This window comes from Leptodactylus fuscus, chromosome 1 (assembly GCF_031893055.1).
Source record: "Leptodactylus fuscus isolate aLepFus1 chromosome 1, aLepFus1.hap2, whole genome shotgun sequence".
NCBI lineage: Eukaryota > Metazoa > Chordata > Amphibia > Anura > Leptodactylidae > Leptodactylus > Leptodactylus fuscus.
Genome location: NC_134265.1, coordinates 217,641,574 through 217,666,865, shown reverse-complemented (window position 1 = coordinate 217,666,865; position 25,292 = coordinate 217,641,574). Strand labels below are relative to the sequence as shown.

The 25,292-nt window shown below is 42.3% G+C and overlaps 1 protein-coding gene across 1 annotated transcript in view; it reads right to left on the bottom strand.

Moving 5' to 3' along the window:
- Positions 1 to 12,180: 12,180 nt before the first annotated feature.
- CIST1 (colon, intestine and stomach enriched 1) overlaps positions 12,181 to 25,292 on the bottom strand; it is a 34,378-nt gene continuing 21,266 nt past the window's right edge. Inside the window, exons 3-5 of the mRNA XM_075264574.1 lie at positions 25,021 to 25,101; positions 13,093 to 13,253; positions 12,181 to 12,286 (exon numbers count right to left, since the gene is read on the bottom strand). Of these exons, the coding sequence (XP_075120675.1) occupies positions 12,239 to 12,286; positions 13,093 to 13,253; positions 25,021 to 25,101 (290 nt within the window). The 3' untranslated portion in view covers positions 12,181 to 12,238. The remainder of the gene's footprint in view (positions 12,287 to 13,092; positions 13,254 to 25,020; positions 25,102 to 25,292) is intronic.

Genomic DNA, 25,292 nt, shown 5'->3' with positions numbered 1-25,292 from the left:
CTATCTGTCTATCTATCTATCTATCTATCTATCTATCTATCTCCTATCTATCTATCTATCTATCTATCTATCTATAGTATCTATCTATCTATCTATCTATCTATCTATCTATCTATCTATCTATCTATCTCCTATCTATCTATCTATCTATCTATCTATCTATCTATCTATCTCCTATCTATCTATCTATCTATCTATCTAATATATCTATCTCCTATCTATCTATCTATCTATCTATCTATCTATCTCCTATCTATCTATCTATCTATCTATCTATCATCTATCTATCTATCTATCTATCTATCTATCTACCTATCTATCTATGTATCTATCTCCTATCTATCTATCTCCTATCTATCTATCTATCTATCTATCTATCTCCTATCTATCTATCTATCTATCTATCTATCTATCTCCCTATCTATCTCTCTATCTCCTATCTATCTATGTATCTATCTCCTATCTATCTATCTATCTATCTATCTATCTATCTATCTATCTCCTATCTATCTCTCTATCATCTATCTATCTATCTTCTATCTATCGTATCTATCTCCTATCTATCTATCTCTCTATCTCCTATCTATCTATCTATCTATCTATCTATCTATCTCCCTATCTATCTCTCTATCTCCTATCTATCTATGTATCTATCTATCTCCTATCTATCTATCTATCTATCTATCTATCTCCTATCTATCTATCTATCTATCTATCTATCTATCTATCTATCTATCTATCGTATCTATCTATCTATCTATCTATCTATCTATCTCCTATCTATCAATCTATCTATCTATCTATCTATGTCCTATCTATCTATCTATCTATCTATCTATCTATCTATCGTATCTATCTCCTATCTATCTATCTATCTATCTATCTATCTATCTATCTATCTATCTATAGTATCTATCTATCTCCTATCTATCTATCTATCTATCTATCTATCTCCTATCTATCTATCTATCTATCTCCAGCAACCCTAAAAGGCTTTTTGAAACTATTCATTCCTTACTCACACCCAAGGTGCAGACGCCATTCACAGACCTTAGTGCTGACGACCTGGCCACGTATTTCCTTGATACAATTGATAAGATCCGTCAGGAAATAACTGCCCAAGCCCCAGGTGTCATTGATCCCATCACCTACCATAGTACTGATCCCCTCACCAACCGCACCTCAGACTGTCTTTTGTCATCTTTTGAACCTGTTACAGAAGAGGAAGTCTCTCAGCTACTTTCTTCATCTCACCCTACAACCTGCAGTAGTGACCCCTTCCCCTCGCACCTTCTCCAATCTCTTTTGCCTGCTGTCACGACTTACCTTACTAAAATATTTAACCTCTCTCTCTCTTCTGGAATCTTCCCATCCTCCTTCAAACATGCTGTTATAACTCCGCTATTGAAAAAACCCTCCCTGGACCCATCCTGTGCTGCTAACTATCGACCCATCTCTAACCTCCCCTTCATCTCTAAACTTTTGGAACGCTTGGTCTATTCTCGTTTAATCCGCTATATCTCTGCTAACTCTCTTCTTGACCCCTTACAATCTGGCTTCCACGCTCTGCACTCTACTGAAACGGCTCTCACAAAAGTCTCCAATGATCTCCTTATGGCTAAATCCAATGGTGACCTCTCTCTTCTTATTATTCTGGACCTCTCTGCAGCTTTTGACACTGTTGACCATCAACTCCTCCTCACTATGCTCCGCTCAGTTGGCCTTAATGACACTGCACTCTCCTGGTTCTCCTCTTATCTCTCAGACCGCACTTTTAGTGTATCATTTGTGGGCTCTGTTTCTTCCCCTCTTTCCCTTGCTGTTGGGGTTCCTCAGGGCTCGGTCCTCGGCCCCCTGCTCTTTTCTCTCTACACAGCCCCCATTGGGCAAACCATTGCCAGATTTAGCTTCAGGTACCATCTTTATGCTGATGACACCCAATTATACACATCTTCCCGGGACATCACCCCTGCACTCATACAGAACACCAGTGACTGTCTTTCTGCTGTGTCTAATATCATGTCTTCGCTCTATCTGAAACTAAATCTCTCTAAGACAGAACTACTACTGTTTCCACCATCTAATAGATCTGTCCCTGATATATCCATTGCAGTCTCAGGCCTTACTATAACTCCTAGGCAGCAGGCCTGCTGCCTTGGGGTCATGTTTGACGCAGACCTTTCCTTTACCCCTCATATTGAATCACTCGCATGTTCATGTCACCTCCACCTCAAAAACATCTCCAGAATACACCCTTTCCTTACCAGAGATGCATTAAAGACACTTATTGTCTCTCTGATTCATTCTTGCCTTGACTATTGTAACTCCTTACTAATCGGTCTTCCCCTTACTAAACTCTCCCCTCTACAATCCATTCTGAATGTAGCGTCCAGGCTCATCTATCAGTCTAGACACTACAGCGATGCCTCGGGTCTGTGCCAGTCACTACACTGGCTGCCTATTCATTATAGAATAAAATATAAAGTTATTACTCTCATCCACAAGGCTCTCCATAATGCCGCACCTCCCTACATTTCCTCCCTCATCTCTGTCTACCACCCAAAACGTGCTCTCCATTCACTCAATGACCTAACACTTACATCCTCTATTATCAGAACCTCCCATGCTCGTATACAAGACTTCTCTGGAGTTGCGCCACTTCTCTGGAATGCTCTATCCCAGACAATCAGATTAACTCCCAATTTCTACAGTTTCAATTGCAAACTAAAGACACATCTTTTAAGACAGGCCTATCACAATTTCAAAGGTAAAACCTTCCATAATATAATTAGAATCCCCAAAATTTAACCCTTATTTATGAGCCGTCACTAGTCATGTCCTTTAACAGGACCACTCCCACATTACCCCACATGATATGATGCCATTTCAGGCTAACTTTATAGGTCCAAGATCCATCCACATGTTAAAGGACACGACTGTTGATGGCTCATAAAGTCTTATGTTTATGTAATGACAGTAACCTCTATTACAACATTGTCTGACCTCTGTATAAGTAATGCCACCTCTGCTACCTCTTGTGTCACCCCCTCTACCTCATAGATTGTAAGCTCTTGCGAGCAGGGCCCTCAGTCCCATTGTGTGAAATGATGTTCTTTGTTATGTATCTGTCTGTATTTGAACCCTACAAATTGTACAGCGCTGCGGAATATGTTGGCGCTATATAAATAAAATTTATTATTAAAGACATGCATATCTACTGTAATCCTCTAGCATGTGGAACTGTGTGCAGACTTGCGTATCTAATCCTCTGGCGTGTGGTGCTATGTGTTGGGGTACGTATCTAATCCTCCGGCGTGTGGAACTGAGTGTAGATGTGCATATCTAATCCTGCGGCATGTGTAACTGTATGCAGTGGCACGTATCAAATCCTCTGTCGTGTGGTATTGTGTGCAGTAGCGCGTATCCAATTCTCCGGCATGTGGTATTGTGTGAAGGCGCATGTATCTAATCCTCCGGCACTTGGTGCTGTGTGCATACGCGTATATCTAATCCTCCGGCGTGTGGAACTGTGTGCAGATGCACAAACCTAATCCTCTGGCGTGTGATACTCGGTGCTGACTGGTGTATCTAATCCTCTGATGCGTGTATCTCAGTTTGGATATCAGTGTTGGACTGTACATGTGGAGTGACTGTGTTTATGGCAGTTGGAATATGAGTGAAAGACTTGCAAGTTTGTATTGGCTCTTGGGGGAGTCAGGGTTTTGGGAAAGCTGTACCTCTGGAACAGTACGTCTGAGCGAGTTGGGGCCTCGTCTTAAAACTTCCCGGACACCTGAAGTATCTGTGTGCCAAATTTGGTGAAGATTGGTCCAGTCGTTTGGGCGCGCATAAAGAACAGACAGACAGACAGAAAGAATTTTTATAACATAGAGAGATACGCTGCTCAAAAAATAAAGGGAGCACTCAAATAACACATCCTGAATGAATGAAATGTTCTCATTGAATACTTTGTTTTGTACAAAGTTGAATGTGATGACAACAAAATCACACAAAAATCATCAATGGAAATCAAATTTATTATCCAATGGAGGCCTGCATTTGGAGTCCCCCCAAAAAAAATTAAAGTGGAAAAACACTACAGGCTGATCCAACTTTGCTGTAATGTCCTTAAAACATGTCAAAATTAGGCTCAGTAGTGTGTGTGGCGTCCACGTGCCTGTATGATCTCCATACAATGCCTGGGCATACTCCTGATGAGGTTGCGGATGGTCTCATGAGGGATCTCCTCCCAGACCTGGACTAAAGCATCTGCCAACTCCTGGACAGTCTGTGGTGCAACGTGGCTGGAGCGAGACATGATGTCCCAGATGTGCTCAATCTGATTCAGGTCTGAGGAACGGGCGGGCCAGTCCATAGCTTCAATGCCTTCATCTTGCAGAAACTGCTGACACACTCAAGCCACATGAGGTCTGGCAATGTCCTGCATTAGGAGGAACACAGGGCCAACCGCAGCAGCATATGGTCTCATAAGGGGTCTGAGGATCTCATCTCGGTACCTAATGGCAGTCAGGCTACCTCTTGCAAGTACATGGAGGGCTGTGCAGCCCTCCAAAGAAATGCCACCTCACACCATTACTGACCCACTGCCAAAGCAGTCATGCTGAAGGATATTGCAGGCAGCAGATCGATCTCCATGGCGTCTCCAGACTCTGTCACGTGTTCAGTGTGAACCTGCTTTCATCTTTGAAGAGCACAGAGTGGCAAATTCTGAATAGTGTTGGGCTGTGAGCACAACCCCCATCTGTGGACATCGGGCCTTCATACCATCCTCATGGATTCAGTTTCTAACCGTTTGTGCAGACACATGCATATTTGTGGCCTGCTGGAGGTCATTTTGCAGGGCTCTCGCAGTGCTCCTCCTGTTCCTCCTTCCACAAAGACAAAGGTAGTGGTCCCGCTGCTGGGTTGTTGCCCTCCTACGGCCCACTCCACGTCTCCTGGTGTACTGACCTGTCTTCTGGTAGCGACCTCCAGCCTCTGGACACTACACTGACAGACACATCAAACCTTCTTACCATAGCTCGCATTGATGTGCCATCCTGGATGAGCTGCGCTACCTGAGCCACTTGTGTGGGTTGTAGAGTCCGTCTCATGCTACCACGAGTGTGAAAGCACAAGCGAAATTCAAAAGTGACCTTTTACATCACCCAGAAAGCATTGGTACTGAGATGTGGTCTGTGTTCTCCACCTGCAGAACCCTCCTTTATTGAGTGTCTCGATAATTGCCAATAATTTCTGTTTACAGCATGTGAAATTGATTGTCAATCAGTGTTGCTTGGAGTTACATTGTGTTGATTAAAGGGATTCTACCATTAAACTACTATTTTTTCTAATTACCACGTCGGAATAGCCTTAAAGGGATTCTACCATTAAACTACTATTTTTTCTAATGAACACGTCGGAATAGCCTTAAGAAAGGCTATTCGTCTCCTACCTTTAGACGTGGTCTCCGCCGCGCCGTTCCGTAGAAATACCGGTTTTAACCGGTATGCAAATGAGCTCTCCGCAGCAATATGGGCGGGCCCCAGCGCTGAAAGGCCGATGAGCGCATCCCCATTGCTGCCCGAGAGCTCTTATCTGCGCCGCCTCCTTCTTCTGCAGCAACTCATCGGTGTTTCAGCGCTGGGGCCCGCCCTCATTGCAGCGGAGAGCTCATTTGCATACTGGTTAAAACCTGTATTTCTACGGAACGGCGCGGCGAAGACTACGTCTAAAGGTAGGAGACGAATAGCCTTTCTTAAGGCTATTCCGACGTGTTCATTAGAAAAAAAGGTAGTTTAATGGTAGAATCCCTTTAAGGCTTGGTTCACACATCAGTATGCCATCCATCCGTTTGAATTCAGTTTGAGATTTTAAAACGGACTGATACACATACTGATTGTATACTGACACCTTTTTATACTGATAGCAAACGCTGTCCATCCCCTAGAGGACAGATAAGGGGATTAAGAGTAGAAAAATTGTAAACAGATTAGACATTTATTTAGCGTTTGCTATCAGCATAAAAAGGTGTCAGTATGTGTATCAGTCCGTTTTAAAATCTCAAACTGAATTCAAACGGACGGATGGCATACTGATGTGTGAACCAAGCATAAGTGTTCCCTTTATTTTTTTTTGAGCAATATATATATATATGTATATATCTATATATATCTATATATATATATATATATATACATATATATATATATACATATATATATATATATATATATATATATATATATATATATATATATACTTGTGTGTACATAAATATACATATATATTTGTATATATAAATATATATATTTTTATATATATGGGTGCCTACACAATCCTGGAGCCGTGTATGTGTAACTGACCTATAGACTCCTATGTCTCCTATAGTCCATGTTCAGCATTTCCATTGAGAATTTTAGTTTTTTTTTACTGCAGGAAATAACCGGACTCCAGTTACAATAATGTAAACAAAGGTAAATAAAATCTCCTATGATTTGTATTTTTGAATGTTTTCTTTTCCAAGGATGCGTATGGCCAACATCTGTCATGTTATTGTCAGGAGTGTCTATCACTGCTGGGAAGGGGGAAAACTGCCAAAACCACAATGGAGAACATTCTAAAAAGTGTATAAATGAAGAATTGTCTTTGTTGCCATCGCAACTGATCATAGCACACATTATATTTAACATTTTACTGTTGAAACGCGAAGATTCCTTTGGTGAACAGTTTTCAGAAATCTACCACAGCAAAATGACAATTGCCTCCTATTGCCACTAGGTGGCGCTGCTGCCTAAGTTTCCCCTTTGTACAGTATACTAGCTGTGGCTTCTCCTATCTGCACCTGCCCGCTCAGCTTGTAGCTGTAGCTCCTCCTCTATTGGGCGATGTACTTCTGGCTGTAGCTCCTCCTCCTAGCTGAGGCTCCTCCTTCAGCTGCCGGGCGCTCCGCTTCTCCTCCTGGACCGTTGGACTTACTGGCACCGTCAGGGTAACCTGGGCTCCGTTGTGACGTGTCTAGTGCCGTGACCTCCGCAGCTCGTCACCGCGCGGGGTTCACAGAACATCAGGCTGCAGAGCTCAGCCAGCAGGGGGAGATAGAAGCTGCTGTGTAGTCCTGTCTGTGCTGTGTGTTGTGTGATATCCAGTATAACTGTCCTGTAGTCTTCTGAGCTGGACACATGCAGGAGACTGCCCGCCCCCTACAGATCCATCAATGAATGTACTGGGAGTGCCTAGAAGTGTCAGTATAGATGTAACATGTATGTAATGGAGGTGTATATATGCATCCAACATGTAAATATCTGTAGAATTGGTGAGCTATGTACTGTGTGTAATGAGGCTAGGTTCACATCTGTGCACGAGTCTCTGCCCTTCAGGTCTGCCAGGGGACACAAATGATGAAGACTTGGACCTCTAAATCAGCAGTTACCCGCGGACCCCATGGACTAAAATGTCTTCCGGATACTTAAACCAGTAGAGAGAAAAGTCATCCGTGCAGGACTTGTCGCTCCGCCAATTTTCTGTGGTTTCTGCTGTGGAGTGTCTAACGGATGTGAACTTAGCCTAAGAACTGAGCTTAATGTTGTTGCACCTAAATGTCCTTTTACTACGGTCAATATATATTTAGAATATACTAATTTAAATACAACAACGGTCAATATTGGAGTGGCAGAAGGAAGAATTTACCACCATTGCTATATGGTCTTTCTGATGTCCTCTTATTTATTATCTGACTGGCATGTGAGGTCGGTCAGCGACTTAGTGTGTATGCCTGGGGTGCAGTTTGATGCATTTTTAAACATATCCAAAAATTCTGATAAAAAGCATGTGAGTGCTCATTCATACCTTGGAAACAATTCCTTCCCAGATTCCTCTTCAACAGGGACACGGCTATAGGGGGTGCAGATGTAAACATATCCAAAAATTCTTCTACAATTTTCTGACACTGGTTAGCCTTACATGTATTAATGATTTATATTCCAGATAGCTCATCCCCACCCACCCTTCAGAAGCCTTAATGAAATACAGCTCCTATAGGGCCTTATCCAATAGCAACGTGCCAGAACTCTGTTACAACTTTACAGCCAAGCATATTATTATTATGCTAATTATAGTAATCTCACCTATTCTTTAGGTCACTGTCACTTTGTCCTCTCCGTCTGTTTTGTCCAGATAGGTAGTAATTAACCTGTGGCCCCACGTTGAGTGCCAATTTCTGTGAGCACAATCAACTCTTAAGTATCACCTAATTGAAGTCCAAATTAGTGGAATATGAGCCGGAGAAACACCTAGATATCTCTAGATATTGTGTGTATAGTGCGTTGTTTTAATGGGAGGGAAAAAGTTCAAATACATTATAGGTGTGTGTGAGAAAGTAACTTAGTAGCATCAATGCAAACCCAAACAGTCAGAGACAAGAAAAAAACCCTGCTTGTCTGAGCACTAAGTAAACAAATCCAGTCTTAACTATATATTTGGCTTGCTTTAGCCACACACAAAAAAATAATAGCACCCTGATCTTACCAGACTCTAGTATTCAAGGACAGACCCAGGTACCTCCTCTCACTCCCAGGATCTGCTCAGATTGAAGGCTCTACAGCAGGCATGTCAAACTCAGGGTACCCCAAGGGCCACATGAGTAACAAGAGGTTGTTGCGAGGGCCGCACACAGCAGCTAATGGCTAGGGCCTAGGGGACTGATCACTAATACCATGCATCGCAAAAATCCGGCATTTCTATTGCAGGCTACATAGAGTAGCCTACAATAGAAAGTATAGAATGACAGGCTGGAGCCTCACAAGGCTCCCGGCTGCCATAAAAATGCACGCAGGCCCCGAATCTTGCTCCGGGTGCCTGCAATTGCCGGTTAAATGGCACCTCAGTTAAAGCTGGCAGACACCATTATTGTGTTGGAGTGCTGGGGAAGGGGGGCTTCTGGATGTCTGGCCCTTCCTTGGGCCTGAGGACTGTTTTTTCCCACCCACTTGCAATTCTTACAGACTGTAATGCTCCAATTAAACCCCAAGTGAAAGAATTACAAGGTGGGTGGGAAAAAAAACAGTCCTCAAGCCCAAGGAAGGGCCAGACAGACATCAAAAAGCCCTCCTCCCCCAGCACCCCAACCGTTCCCCAGCACTCCAACCCCCCCCCCCCCCCCATCATCATAAATCTAGTATTTATCCCCTATCCCTAGGATAGGGGTTAAATACTTGAAAAATCAAAATTTCTTCTGCAAAAGCTTGCCTGCTTTTGCTCTTCAGCCTGCGCAGCGGTCTTGTGAGACCGCGTAGGACGCAGGCACACGTCGGGTGCGGGCCTGATTACGTGGCCACGTCACCCGGCGTGTGGGGAGGAGGGGGCGGAGCGGAGGGAGGAGGGGCGGAGCAGGCAGGGAGACCTGCTCTCTGCGAAGGGTGAGGGGCGGCCGCTGGAGCAGCGCTGTGTCCAGCAGGGCCACCCCAATCCACCGCTCACTTTCCTTGTACATCTGCGGCCCACACAAAAGTCTCAAACTTTGTCTCTAAAGTTTAGAGACAAAGTTTGAGACTTTTATGCAGGCCGCAGATATGCCTGTAAAGGGCCGCATGTTTGATGTGCCTGCTCTACAGCCTTTATTTTATATTTGGCCCAGTGATGAGCCTAGAAATCACACCCGGGCTGAGGCAGCACTGTACCATACCACCATCAGAGGAACCTGAGGGATACATAGCATGATTCCAGCACCCTGCCTGTCACCTTCTCACATTATGATTATACATTGCATAGACAAAGATTACTATAATTAGCATAATATAGTATACTTGGCTGTAAAGTTGTAACAGAGTTCTGGCACATTGCTATTGGATAAGGCCCTATAGGAGCCATATCCCATTATGGCTTCTGAAGTGGGGGGGTATGAGCTATCTGAAAAAAAACAGAAGGAATATAAGATGGTTACATGCATGCCCTTGCAAGGAATCCAAAATGGAGGACATGCATATGCTTTTATACTCTTATGTGAATTCAAACTTTAGCACGTTATAACTGAATAAGGGCGCTTTCACACCTGCGCTCGTTGTCCAGTTTATGCAATCCAGCAATCGGAAACTCGGTGGTCAACTTTCAAACCCATTCACTTGAATGGTTTTGCAAAGGTGACTGCCTGTGTGCACTTTCTGCCTGTCCATTGGGAAACCGTTTTTTTTTAACTGGACACAAAGTGCTGCATGTCTGACTTTGTGTCCGGCTAAAAAAAAAAAAAAATGGTTTCCTCATGGACGGGCAGAAAGTGCACACAGGCAGTCACCTTTGCAAAACCATTCAAGTGAATGGGTTTGAAAGCTGACCACTGGGTTTCCGACTCCTGTCCAGTTTCGCAGGGCAGAAGACAGAAACTGGCCGAATTACACAAGCTGCACAATGAGTGAAGAACTGTATGAAGTGGAACATGCTATTTATGCGGAGACTGAGTTAATGCTACAATGCTTAACTTAGGAAGTTCTAGTTAACCACTTCCAGACCGCCCATAGACTATATACGTCCGGGAAGTGGTTGTCTAGTTCTGCCAGGACGTACCTGTACATCCACCAGAACCCAGCAGCTGCACGGAGATCGTGTAGCTGCTTTCACTAGGAGCCGGCTGTAACTTCAGCCGGATCTCCCAGAGAGAAGACAGGGCAGATTTATTACCTCCCCTGCCTTCTCGATCGCTGTGTATATAGAGCTCAATGAGCGCTGTATACACAGCTATGGACGCAGCCATAATTCAGCTGCCCTCTGACCCGGCGGACACGTGATCCGCCGGGAGCAGTGTCCTGCCAGAGCTGCTGGGTCCTACAGGACCCCAGATCAGCTCAGTAAGCTGTATATACAGCATGCTGGATTCCTCCTGTATCTGAGCTTAAATGTGGCAGCCCCAGTTATAGGAGAAATCAGCCTCCAGTACAAAAAAAAAAGTGATCAGATGTCCCCAAAGGTCTCTTATTACCTTATGGGGACACAATCTGGAAAAAAAATAAAATAAAAATATAATAAAAAAGTTTTAAAAAAATGCAAATAAAATAATAAAAAATAAATAAGTAATACGCTAATAAAACGCCGTTATTAAAGGTTATAGCCCCGCCCCCGACGACACCATACAAAATAAAAATTACCGTAACGGAGAGGAAAAACTATTTTATAAAGTTTTTCAGTGACACTTTGTGTTATTAAATTTAAAAAAAATTATAAATGGAAAACCAGACACAATTTCCCTCCTATTTTGTTTATATTTTCCTGGATATAAAAAAAATTAAAACACATTTGAAAATAAAAATAACATAAAAATAAAGCCCTATGTGTCCCCGAAAAAAGACGCAAAAATTAGTTGACTAAGACATACGAGAAAAATTTTACAGACCTCAAAACCGCACATACATAATAAACCTAAAATGTGTCTGGTCCTGGACCACAAATTGGCCCGGTACTGAAGTGGTTAAGAAGCTGAGACAGAGTTCTCATTCTCTCCAGTTAGGGAGAAGAAGTCTTTTTCCTCCTTAGTGGGAGTAAGAAAGTATAAGTTGCAGTACCCTGGTCAGACTCGCCCCAGCTTGCCAGTACAAGTCAGCGCCAGTGTCATTTGTCAGGAGAGGGGTCACAGTCCTGCTCACTTTATTGAACCCATTCACTTGAATGGTTTTACAAAGGTGACCGCCCGTGTGTGTTCTGCCTGTGTGACAGAGACTATGAGGGGAATTGTGGATGGATCTCATAGCTGTGAGCCAAAAGCCAGTTTGTACAATTTTTGAAACCTGTCTCTATCCTCATTCATCATCACGGGTACTCCAACAACCATTAGGCTCAGGGAGACTTATTACAGGGAAGTACCCCATAGCTGATTATGTAGATTATCAATCCAATTGTAAAGTAGATGAGAAAGGTCCCTCAGAACAAGACCATGATGGAGAAAACACAAGAAAAATAGTGCAATGGACAAGCAGTAAAGCATGGGACTAATGCTCCAGTAAAGTAAATTTTCAAGCAAGCTCGGAATTTGATGCCAGAATAATTATCTACTTTGAGTGTGCTAATAAACAAAAGCTATGTATACATTAAGTATATAGTGTAAATTCTTTGATTATTTTAATTATACTTATAACGTAAATAGAATTATGAATAGCTTTATTGTGCAAATTCAATTCATTGAATAAAAACTTATTTAAAAAGCAGCTGTATTTTACAGTGACCAAACAAGGAAGTGCTCATAATATCCATTTAGCTATTTTGGTGGGGATCGGGCAAATGGAGCTTCTTCATTCATGCCATTCTGTAAAAAACAAAATAAAAACAAAATTAGTTCAAGTAATGTTAAAACAATGGTAAGCAGATGATAATGAAAATTTTTATCGGAATCCTATATTATACTGTATATAGAATCACAATCATGTGTCATATACTTTTGGTGTGATATTAGGGCTGTGCATTCTTTTGTTATGCATGCAGTTTCTTTTTTTTACCAAACACGGAGAAGTTGATGAAAAGTACAGATGGAGTCCCTTCTATTTGAATCTAGTTCTGCATGTCTTATTCTAGCCTCATAGGTAAATTCAAGGACTAGAGATGAGCGAATAGTAAAATATTCGAGATTCGATATTTGTTTCGAGTAGAGCCTCAAGATTCGACTACTCAATCGAATATCGAATCCCATTATAGACTATGGGAAAAAATGCTCATTTCAGGGGAAACCACTATTCGACTAAAGGAGAGTCACCAAGTCCTCACAGACGAGCCTCCGGCAGAACCAGCGTTGATTGGCCGAATGCTGTACACTGGCCAATTCATTCCTATGAGAAAAAGTCAGCTGCCTCCCGACCAGCTCTCCCGACTAGCAAGGATAAGCCTGCTGCAGAACCAGCGTTGATTTGCCGAATGCTATTATAGTATTCGGCCAATCAACGCTGGTTCTGAATCGAATATTTACTGCGAATAGCTAGTAGTATTTGATCGAGTACGAATATTTCGAATACCGTAGTATTCGATCGAATACTACTCGCTCATCTCTATCAAGGACGTTTCTATAGTCAGAACTGTAGTGTGCATACAACTGCCTATATTTTACAAAAAACAACTTACCATTGCAACCTCATCCAGCTTCTCAAATTTTGCATTAGGCTTCTGGCATGATCTCACAGCAGTCACCACCAAAGCAATGCAGAGAACAGATATAAATATACACAAAACAGCAACCAAGCCTGGATTATCTGACAAGCCCTTGGAAAGGGAAGCAGGGGTGTCTAATAAGAAAACAAAGACAATAAATACATTAATACAAAGTAAGATACTCATATCTCCTACAACAAGCTTTGCTGAATAAGGACATCAAAATAGTAAACATATTCCATGCTTACTTATGGTACTTTACTGCACTCTAGTGATTTCAGCAATTTCATTAGTGACTAGAGAAAAAATAGTTGTGATCAACTGTAAGTTTATTCATTTAAATTTACTTTTGCAGACATTGAAGAGTAGGTTCACACTGAGTTTTTTTGCAGGCTGATATTGAGGTGGAATCCTTCGCAAATGCTGATTGCATTTTGAGGCTTGAGAAAGCGCACATAGCTGCGCGAAACGGCTGTTGCCTTCTTGCCATCTTTGGTGCTGTCTTTTCCTCCCTACAATCATTGTTTTTAACATGTGATTCCTTAATAAAAGAAGCCTTTTTTATGAAGACGAGCCTCAGTGTGGGTGAGTGCCCTTCCCTTTTTCTACTTTTCTATTATTGCCATAGTGCTTTTTTTCGGGTTGTAGTGCACCCCCACGGCTCTGAATATTTAACCCCTTCCCGCCGATGGCATTTTTTGATTTTCGTTTTTCGTTTTTGACTCCCCTCCTTCTAAACCCCATAACTTTTTTATTTCTCCGCTCCCAGAGTCATATGAGGTCTTAATTTTTGCGGGACAATTTTTTCTTCATGATGCCACCATTAATTATTCTATATAATGTACTGGGAAGCAGGAAAAAAATTCAGAATGGGGTGGATTTGAAGAAAAAATGCATTTCTGCGACTTTCTTACGGGCTTTGGTTTTACGGCGTTCACTGTGCAGCCAAAATGACATGTCCCCTGTATTCTGTGTTTCGGTACGGTTCCAGGGATACCAAATTTATATGGTTTTATTTACATTTTGACCCCTAAAAAAAATTCCAAAACGGTGTTAAAAAATTTTTTTTCTACAAGTCGCCATATTCCGACGGCCGTAACTTTTTTATACATAGGTGTACGGGGATGCATAGGGCGTCTTTTTTTGCAGGGCTGGGTGTACTTTTTAGTTCTACCATTTTCGGGAAATGTTATTGCTTTGATCACTTTTTATTCAAATTTTTATCAGAATTAAAACAGTGAAAAAACGGCGGTTTGGCACTTTTGACTATTTTTCCTGCTACGGCGTTTACCGAACAGGAAAAATATTTGTATAGATTTGTAGAGCGGGCGATTTCGGACGCGGGGATACCTAACATGTATATGTTTCACAGTTTTTAACTACTTTTATATCTGTTCTAGGGAAAGGGGGGTGATTTGAACTTTTAATACTTTTTATATTTTTTTATATTTTTTTTTACTTTTTTTTTTTTTTTTTTTTTTTGCATTTATTAGACCCCCTAGGGGTGTTGAACCCCAGGGGGTCTGATCACTAATGCAATGCATTACAATGCATAAAATGGCGCCTTCACAGCGCGATTGGCTGTGCTGTGAAGAAGGACGTCTCTGGCTAACTGTCAGAAACGCCCTTCTGACCATAGAAGAGCTACGGTACCGGACCGTAAGCTCTTCACACTGGGCCCACATCGGGAGAGCCGACAGTGTGCTGAACTCAGCGCACTGTCAGCTTTCCGGCAGTATATAGAACTGCCTGTGGGCAAAATGGTGAAAGGTCCTCTTTAAACATTGAGGTGGAATGAAGGGGCTCATGACACTGGGGGCAGACGAAGGGAGGGGGGGAGAACGGCATGACACTGGGGCAGAGATGGAGGGACATGAATCTGGGGGAAGAGATGGGGGGACATGAAACTGGGGGCAGAGATGGAGGGGACATGAAACTGGAGGCAGAGATGGGGGGACATGAATCTGGGGGCAGAGATGGAGGGACATGAATCTGGGGGCAGATGAAGGGTGTATATGTAACTGGGGGAAAGATGGAGGGGGCATATAGTTTACGGGTGACTGTAGGAGGATTATACAGTGTGGGGGCACATGAAAAATGAATGGGCGGAGTCAACATAAAAGTGGGTGGAGCTAAATTTGCCGTGGTGCGGCCCGCCGACTGGCTGGGATCTTGCTCTGCGGCCCACATGCTGAGTTGAGTTTGAGACCCCTGCCTTAGGCTGTTTTTTTTCCCTGCTGCCTTTCTGCAGTAAAAAAAACAAAAACCCCTACCTTTCCACAACCTGGGACTTCATCCTAAGCCCCTTTGCACATGACCGTATGTTTGGCCAGTGTACTATCCAGATTTTTCCTGGATAGCACACTGACCCATTCATTTCTATGGGCCCTTGCACTTGACAGTGAATGACACAATCAGGTTTAAGCCCGACAGTCTGGGCCGCAAAATATGAAACAGGTCCTATTGCTGTTTCAGTCTTTTATTTATCCCCAGCAAATACACCTGGGTTCAACTCTGCTTAGGGGAAAAGTTGCACTGGAATAGAAGGGAATGGCACACTCCACTACCAACCTACATGCCATTCCACAAAAATCCAGCCCTCATATTACTTTATAAAAAACAGTGTCTCAAAAACTATGGTGTGCTAACTAGAGATGAGCGAGTACTATTCGAAACGGCAGTTTCGAATAACATGCACCCATAGGAATGAATGGAAGCAGTCTTTGCTGGCTGCTGGCCACTTAACCCCCTGCGTGCCGGCTGCATCCATTCATTTCTATGGGTGCGTGCTATTCGAAACTACCGTTTCGAATAGTACTTGCTCATCTCTAGTTAGCACACCATAGTTTTTGAGCCACTATCATTGGGAAAAGTCATTTTTAACTAAGCACATCCTTGCATAGCCTTTAGAAATGCTATTTCACATGTACCTTTTGTATGTATATCGCCTTTGGGAAAAGTACCAAAAAGGCCTCCCATTGATTTCAATGGGTATCTGTAAGGATTGGAGTCAGGGTCAGGCAGTGCAGAGTGACACAGCTGGGAAAGCAACACTGTGCAACTAATGACAAAAGGGGTCGAAGGCCCTGCGGCTATAACTATGCTGTAGATCTGAGATGAAGCAGACCAATGCACTTCCTAATTGAAGTGCGCCTGCCACGACTCCTACGCTACTGTCCAGGCGGCTAGGGTCAGGGAAGAGGAGGCCCTGAAAGTGCTAGGGGCTGGAGTAACGCGGGTGACACCTAAGCAGAAAGCACAGTGTAAAATGCAATGCAAGACCAAAGACAAAATAGCATGGAACAAGGGAGGACAACAAGTCCCAGCAAAAAACAGAAGAGAAGGCGAGGTCGGACGAGCAAGAGATCAAGCCAGGAGATCAGAATAAAGTACCAAATCAGAAGACAAGGAATAGTCAAATTCAAGCCGGGTATAATAACCAAAATACAGACTGAAAGACACTCAGACAGGTTACTGACAGAGCAGGAGACCAGGAAACACAAAGTGAATGGCTGGCAAGGATCCATGCCTGGGTGGGGTTTAAATAGCAGCAGAGAAAACAACCCACAACACCTGTGATGACTAATGGCATGGAGAACTGAGAGCAAGGAAAAGATTTAACCCTTAATCACCTAAGCACAACCAATAGAACTCTTAACACGTCTCCCGGGGAGTCACCGCGCAGCAAGGAGACCGCGACGACTCCGTATCCTGACAGTAGCGCACGTATGCCAGCTCCCATTCAAGTCAACGGGAGCTGCTTTTTACGCGCTCATTCTGAACCTGTTTTTACATTCAGAATGAGCGCAGCGTAACTCCGTGTGAAGGCTTCCTTAGATGTTTCACATTGGAAAAAAGTAATTTTTATTTTCATGTGCCAATGTTAGTACATTGGCAAATGAAAATAAAACACTTTTTTCCAATTATCCATCAATTTAGCCAAAAAATTTTTCACAAGGTGTTAAAGAAAAGGCACCCCACATTTCATTACACAATTTCTCTTGAACATGGCAATGCCCCATATTTGGTTGTAAACTGCTGTATATGGCAGGGGTCTAGAATGAAAAGAGTGCTGTTTGGCTTTTGGAGGGCATTTATTGCTGGAATAGTTTTCTGGTGTCATGTCGCTTCTGCAGAGAACCTAATTTAACCTGCCCAAAAAATAATCCCATTTCGAAAACTATTCACCTCACAGAATATACCAAGGTGTATAGTGAGCATTTGACCCATGAGATGGTTTCTTAAAGATAAATGTGCATGGGATTATGAAAAATGAAATGTTACCAGATATATGCTAATTCAATGCCCAATATGCCATGTCCAGCTAAAAGCTACATAGTCCATGTCCAGTCCTCCAAAAGCTACCTAGAGATCCTTCACATTTGCACTCTACTGTAAGCTGAAAATGCTGTTTGGGCATACAACCAGGCACACAAGGGAAAGAGCAAAATTTGGTTTTTGGAGCACAGTTTGGTTTTTGGACATCATGCCACCTTGGTAGAATAACGTAATAAGGTACAGGGTAAACCCCTTACAGTGTTGGCCAAAAGTATTGGCACCCCTGCAATTCTGTCAGATAATACTCATTTTCTTCCAGAAAATGATTGCAATCACAAATTCTTTGTATTATTATCTTCATTTAATTTGTCTTCAATGGAAAACCATAAAAAGAATTGTCAAAAAGCCAAATTGGATAGAATTCCACAGCAAACATAAAAAATGGGGTGGAGAAAAGTATTGGCACTGTTTGAAAAATCATGTGATACTTCTCTAATTTGTGTAATTAACAGCACCTGTTACTTACCTGAGGTACCTAACAGGTGGTGGCAATAACTAAATCACACTTGCAGCTAGTTGAAATGGATTAAAGTTGACTCAACCTCTGTCCTGTGTCCTTGTGTGTATCACATTGAGCATGGAGAAAAGAAAGAAGACCAAAGAACTGTCTGAGGACTTGAGAAGCAAAATTGTGAGGAAGCATGAACAATCTCAAGGCTACAAGTCCATCTCCAAAGACCTGAATGTTCCTGTGTCTACCGTGCGCAGTGTCATCAAGAAGTTTAAAGCCCATGGCACTGTGGCTAACCTCCCTAGATGTGGAAAGAAAAGAAAAATTGACGAGATTTTAACGCAAGATTGTGCGGATGGTGGATAAAGAACCTCGAATAACATCCAAACAAGTTCAAGCTGCCCTGCAGTCCGAGTGTACAACAGTGTCAACCTGTATTATCCGTCAGCGTCTGAATGAAAAGGGACTGTATGGTAGGATATCCATGAAGACCACACTTCTTACCCAGAGACATAAAAAAGCCAGGCTGGAGCATGCCAAAACTTACCTGAGAAAGCCAAAAAAAGTTTTGGAAGAATGTTCTCTGGTCAGATGAGACAAAAGTAGAGCTTTTTGGGAAAAGGCATCAACATAGAGTTTACAGGGGAAAAAAAGAGGCCTTCAAAGAAAAGAACACGGTCCCTACAGTCAAACATGGCGGAGGTTCCCTGATGTTTTGGGGTTGCTTTGCTGCCTCTGGCACTGAACTGCTTGACCGTGTGCATGGCATTATGAAGTCTGAAGACTACCAACAAATTTTGCAGCATAATGTAGGGCCCAGTGTGAGAAAGCTGGGTCTCCCTCAGAGGTCATGGGTCTTCCAGCAGGACAATGACCCAAAACACACTTCAAAAAGCACGAGAAAAAGGTTTGAGAGAAAGCACTGGAGACTTCTAAAGTAGCCAGCAATGAGTCCAGACCTGAATCCCATAGAACACCTGTGGAGAGATCTCAAAATGGCAGTTTGGAGAAGGCACCCTTCAAATCTCAGGGACCTGGAGCAGTTTGCCAAAGAAGAATGGTCTAAAATTCCAGCAGAGCATTGTAAGAAACTCATTGATGGTTACCGGAAGCGATTGTTCGCAGTTATTTTGTCTAAAGGTTGTGCTACCAAGTATTAGGCTGAGGGTGTCAATACTTTTGTCCGGCCCATTTTTGGAGTTTTGTGTAAAATGATCAATGATTTGACTTTTTTTTCTTTCTCTTTTGTGTTTTTTCATTGTAAGCAAAATAAATGAAGATATTAATACCAAAGAGTTTGTGCTTGCAATCATTTTCTGGAAGTATTATCTAACAGAATTGCAGGGGTGCAAATACTTTTGGCCAACACTGTAGATGCTGATTGATCACAGCATATAAGGAGAAAATACAGTTCAGTTCTGGGCACGGGTGTTCCCCAGTTAGTGGGTGACATTACCATGATGTAATAGTACATTATGGTGCAACAAGGCATAAAATACCATTATGTCCTGATGTGGGAAGAGGTTAAAGGCTTCTGTATTGCTTCTACCTTGTTGACCTGGAGTTTCCCTAAACCTTTACCAATTATGCAGCCCGGGTACTTTACCTCCTTTAGACCTACTCTACCTCTCTGGATTTATGGTAATATGCTTCATTAATGGAGTCCAGTACAGTCTGTACTTCACAGAGGTGACTTCCAGTCTGGATAAAAAATGACCATCAGGGTAGGTGGCTGAGTAATCATGATGTAGCCTCAAGATTAGATCCATCAACCTCTGAAATGTAATAGGGGATCTATGTAACCCAAAAGGCAGCATCACATTATAAGAGAAGGCAGTTTTTTGGGCTTTGGGTTCAGAAAATGTGCCTTTATTGTGCTACCTCCTGTTTTTGGTGTACTGACAGGAGAAATCAGTTGCAGCACATTACTAGCCACAGTATTTGTAGCCATCAATGACTCACTGTCTTTCCAGGGTATGATCAGGTTAAAATGAAAGAAATTTTTGGAAAGAAGTCCTCAGTAGTTGATATATATTTTAATGGCTAACTTAAAACATTTTTTGATGACATATCGAGCTTTCGAGACTCTATAGAGGTCTCTTCATCAGGATGGTATAACAAAATTTCTCTAGTTAGGCATATATATATATACCTAACTATATATATATATATATATATATATAGATATATAGATATATATACCTATATATATATACCTATATGCCTAACTTCAGAAATTGTGTTATACTATCCTGATGAAGAGACCTCTATAGAGTCTCGAAAGCTCGATGTGTCATCAAAACATTTTTTAAGTTAGCCATTAAAAAAGGTATCAACTACTGAGGACTTCTCTCAAAAAATTTCTTTCATTTCATATCCACTGGCTAACACGGTATAAAGACATTTTTTCTTATACAGGTTAAAATGGTAAACCTAAAAAGGCTTCCTTCTATCTCACTGGTGCATTTTGTGGCAAAAGTGGGTGACGTGAATTAAAATCTCATAAGGACCTTGCCACTTGGTCAAGAACTTACTTTTCACAGTGGGCTCTAAAATAAGCATTCTATTTCCCTGGATTAACACCTTCCCGACATCCGCCATACTAATACGGCGGACGCTGGGTGTTTAAACTATGGCGGAAACCCGGGAGTCGGGCGGCCGTCATAGCTACTGGGTGTCTACTGATTTACACAGCAGGCACCCAGCGCTAATGCCCCCGGTCAGTGCCCGGACCGATCGGGGGCGTTAACCCCTCTGGCGCCTTGGTCAAAGCTGACCGAGGCGCCGTTTTCCTGGCGGCGCATGGGCACTGTCATTTTGCCGGTGGTCGCCGGTGCCTGGAGCAACCTCCAGGGCCAACGTCACATTGGCATAACAGCCGGGAGCCTTGTAAAGGCTCACCAGCTTGTCTGCAGTGCTTTTCTTTTGCAGGCTGCTCTATGAAGCCCGCAAAAGAAATGACCATTTTTTGCAATGTATTACAATGCATTAGCATTGTAATACATTGCATTAGTGATCAGACCCCCTGGGGTTCAAGACCCCTAGGGGGGTCTAATAAATGCAAAAAAAAATTATAAAAAAGTAAAAAAATAAATAAATAATAATAATTAAAAAATAGTAAAAATTCAAATCACCCGCCTTTCCCTAGAACACATATAAAGGTATCCCTGTGTCTGAAAACGCCCGCTCTGCAAATCTATAAAAAATATTTTTCCTTTACGGTAAACGCCGTAGCGGGAAAAAAGGTCAAAAGTGCCAAACCGCCGTTTGTTCACTTCCCCAAAATGGTATAAATAAAAAGTACACCCAGCCCCGCAAAAAAAGACACTCTATGCATCTTCCTACACAGAAGTATAAAAATGTTACGGGTGTCAGAATATGGCGAGTTTTAGAAAAAAAAAAAATTGGCACAGCTTTGGATTTTTGTTAAGGGATTAAAATGTAAATAAAACCATATAAATTTGGTATCTCCGGAATCGTACCGAATCATAGAATACAGGTGACAGGTCATTTTAGCTGCACAGTGAACGCTGTAAAAACGAATCCCATAAGAAAATTGCACAAATGCACTTTTTCTTCAAATCGCCCTCATTCTGAATTTTTTTCCAGCTTCCCAGTACATTGTACAGAGCAATTAATGGCGGCATCATGAAGAAAAATTGTCCCGTAAAGATTAAGACCTCATATGGCTCTGAGAGCAGAGAAATAAAAAGGTTATGGGGTTTGGAAGGGGGAGAGTTAAAAATGAAAATCAAAAAATGCCGTCGGCGGGAAAGGGTTAAACTCCTCATTGATGATTATAAACTCTGCTTTGAGCCTCTTGTACTCTTTACAATAGGCATTATGGTAGCGATCTGATCTTGTATCAATGCCACATGACATTTTTATATGGTGCAGCCTCTGTTTCCCAGGTCTCCTTAGCAATATCTATCAGAACCCTCAGGTGATGATCGCCATAGACCAACTCAAAGTAAGAAAACACTGTAGAGGCTTAGGGCACCTCTCTTATTAAAAACATTAGGTAGGGTAGCAGTTCCAATCATGTCCATCCTTTCCCGAGACCCCCCATAGTGGGTATATAATGCTCCACACTGTATAATATGCTCATCAGAGCTCCACAGTGGCCCCACACTGTATAATATACTCCCCAGAACCTCAAGCCCCTTCAAATTAACCTCTCGAAATTCATTTTGAAGAATATTTGTGACATTTGCCCGTTTGCTTCAGTGCTGTTATTATACTCTGGCCAATCACAGTCCTCAGCGGTGACATTCGGAATGTGTGATGTCAGTTACAGGTCAGAAAATAACGATGGATTGCTGTATGCTTAGGAGAGGTGAGTAAAAAATTTTATTTTTACAGACCTCCTCTTTCCCGTAAGCCGGGCCCCTTTCTGTTATTGATGTGGCCAGGTCTTACTCTGGGATCCGGAGTCAACAGGCTCTGGGTCCCGGGAGGTCCTTTGGGGACAAGAGCCCCCGCAATTACCCAGTCTTCCTCTACCCCTAACACTGGCCCTGCCAAAAGGTAGCAGGGGATTCACCAGTACTCCGATGGGCCAGTCCGAACCTGTACTTGAGTTCCCTGGCTGATTTAACAACTGGGGACCAACCAAGTTCATCACAATTTGTATTTGTGAGAGTTTAAACAACTTACAGAGCTCTTTCATAACCTTTGATATTATGCGTGTACCCATAGCAGTGAGGATCTCTTTAGGGATTCCAGTGCGGGAGCACATGTAAAGTAGCTTCCGTGTAATATTTTAGAGATCATGTTTCTAAACGACACTGCCTCGGGGTAACGGGTGGCATAATGCATAACTACTAGTATGTGCTATTGTGCCTAGTTGACTTGACGATGGAACTCACCAAGTCAATCAAAATCTTTAGAAAGGCACTTTCTGCAATAATAAACTAGGCTGGGCTGATCACCTAGAGGCGCTGCACAGAAAGGGCCACAGCAGACTCTACCTGCTCAGGAGGCTGAGGGCCTTCGGAGTCCAGGGGACACTTACTAGGGCCTTCTTCAACTCTGTGGTTGCTTCAGCCATCTTTTTCGGTGTGGCCTGCTGGGAGAGCAGTATATCAACCAGGGACAGAAATAGACTTGACAGGCTGATCAGGAGCCAGCTCTGTCCTGGGGAGCCCCCTGGACCCAGTACAGGTGGTGGGTGACAGAAGAATACTGTCTGTGGTGACCTCCATGTGGGAGAACAAATCCCACCCCATGTATGAGACCTTGATGGGACTTGGCAGCACTGTAAGTGACCATCTGCTTCACCCCAAGTGTGAGAAGGAGCGCTATCGCAGGTCCTTCCTTCCAACCGCGACCAGGCTGTATAATCTACACCAGACCAAGCAAAGATCACTCCGCACAGAGAACTAATGATTATGACGACGACCATGAAGTCTTCCTTCTTTCTCTTCCGTTTTTTTTATTAGCTGCTATGGACGCTATGGACTCCTAATATATCTTCTCTTCTCAGTATATGTGTGCCTATGTCTGTATTATATTACTGTGTATTATCCTGTACCTGTAGTACTTGCTGCTGTAACATACTGAAATTTCCCCAATGTGGGACTATTAAAGGATTATCTTATCTTATTTATGGAACATAGGATCAAAGGGCTACAATAGTGAGACATTGGAACACTTATCTTGAACATGGGACAGAATTCTTCACTTTTTAAGAACCCTCGTTTGTACTTTTCCAGTCCCCAAACTTTAGATACCAAATACAAGAGGTCATTAGTCACAGTAAAATGTGGAAATTGTGGAATTGATGGTGTTGTATTTTTTAATAACAATAAATAAACTTTGTTTTTATATTGTCTAAATCTGGCAGATTTTTATCTAAAGGTGAAAATTACACTTACCGTTAATTAGATTTCCCCTTTAACCCACAACGACACACAGATTCCCTCCATAGTTTTATTTTTATGATGATTTTTTTAAATGATTTTTACATTTATGTTTGTCTTTTAAAAAATTGTCTTTATATGACAATAAACTAATTAACTTGTTTCGTTGAGCATCTGAAGGTTCTTGGTAATTGCTTCCTCCTAGTTGTTTCCTGTCCCTTAAGGGTGAAAGCTCCTGACAGTCTCATTACATTACACGTAACCGCTTATGAGTTTTGGGACCTAACGTCCCTTTTTCATAGCGTGACACTATGAGTAAGCGGTTTTAGGTCACGAGACACGTAAGAGGTGACCTGTAATTTTTTTCACTGGTTGTTTTTGATGTACATGCATTTTGATGGAGTAATTAAAAGATAAGTTTTATTTTATTTATTAGATTCCTTCTTGATTGTTGGATTCCATAGTTTTTCTTCCAACACTATTCACTGGTTCGTCTCTGACTAAGGAAATTGAACTCAGAAGTAGGATATGGGAATTTCTGAGGACTACAATAAGTGAGTTTGGGCTGTGTACACACTTATTTATTTCTTCAGTTAGATATTTGTATCTTGGGATATACTTAAATGAACCCCCTTGAATAAACCCATGAATAAAAGCATTAATGCATTATATTAACCCCCCGTTCCGTTTTTAAATAAAAGAATTAAAACATATATGCAAATCTTACCAAACGTGCACCATGGGCGGGGATGCACGATGTGACGTCAGCTTCGGGCATGCCTGCCTCTTCTGTCTTCTTATAGTGACGCCCTCTGGTACTGTGTCTTCTTCCGGCTACTTCTCTTCTTCTCCTCCGGAGCGCTACTGCGCAGGCACACTCGCGAACTGCCATTAAGTAAAATGGCGAGTGAGCCTGAGCAATAGCACTCTGGAGGGAAGCGCTACTATGCAGGCGCGGGATTTGAAGAGAAGAAACCGGAAGAAGACAGAAGAGGCAGGCGTGCCCGAAGCTGACGTTGCATCGTGCATCCCCGCCCATGGTGCACGTTCGGTGAGATTTGCATATATGTTTTAATGCTTTTATGTAAAAACGGGACGGGGGTTTAATATAACATTTACGGTGCCTGAATAGCCTTTTTAAAGGCTATTCACGCATATGTGGGGCTCTATTAGCATAATTTTGCTGATAGAGCCCCTTTAAAAACTTGATATGCCCAAAATGATCTTTTTAAGATTGTATCTTTAACTTACAATTAGAAGTTTTTGTCCTGTTTCTATCCACAGTTGTATGATTGGATTCTGTAACACCGCTTGTAACACCGCTTGTAGCACCTGTGGAGAAAATAGAAGCATCACGTGTACAGAAAAAATTCCCAGAACCAAAAATCTAGAAAGTGTCAATGTTCTTTAGGTGAGTAAGCCATTGTATGTATAACGCTATTTTTGACCATTACATATGATCATCCTTCACTCTTAGGTTAAGGCCCCACGTTACGTTGCTTTTTTTGTTGCAGATTTTGCTG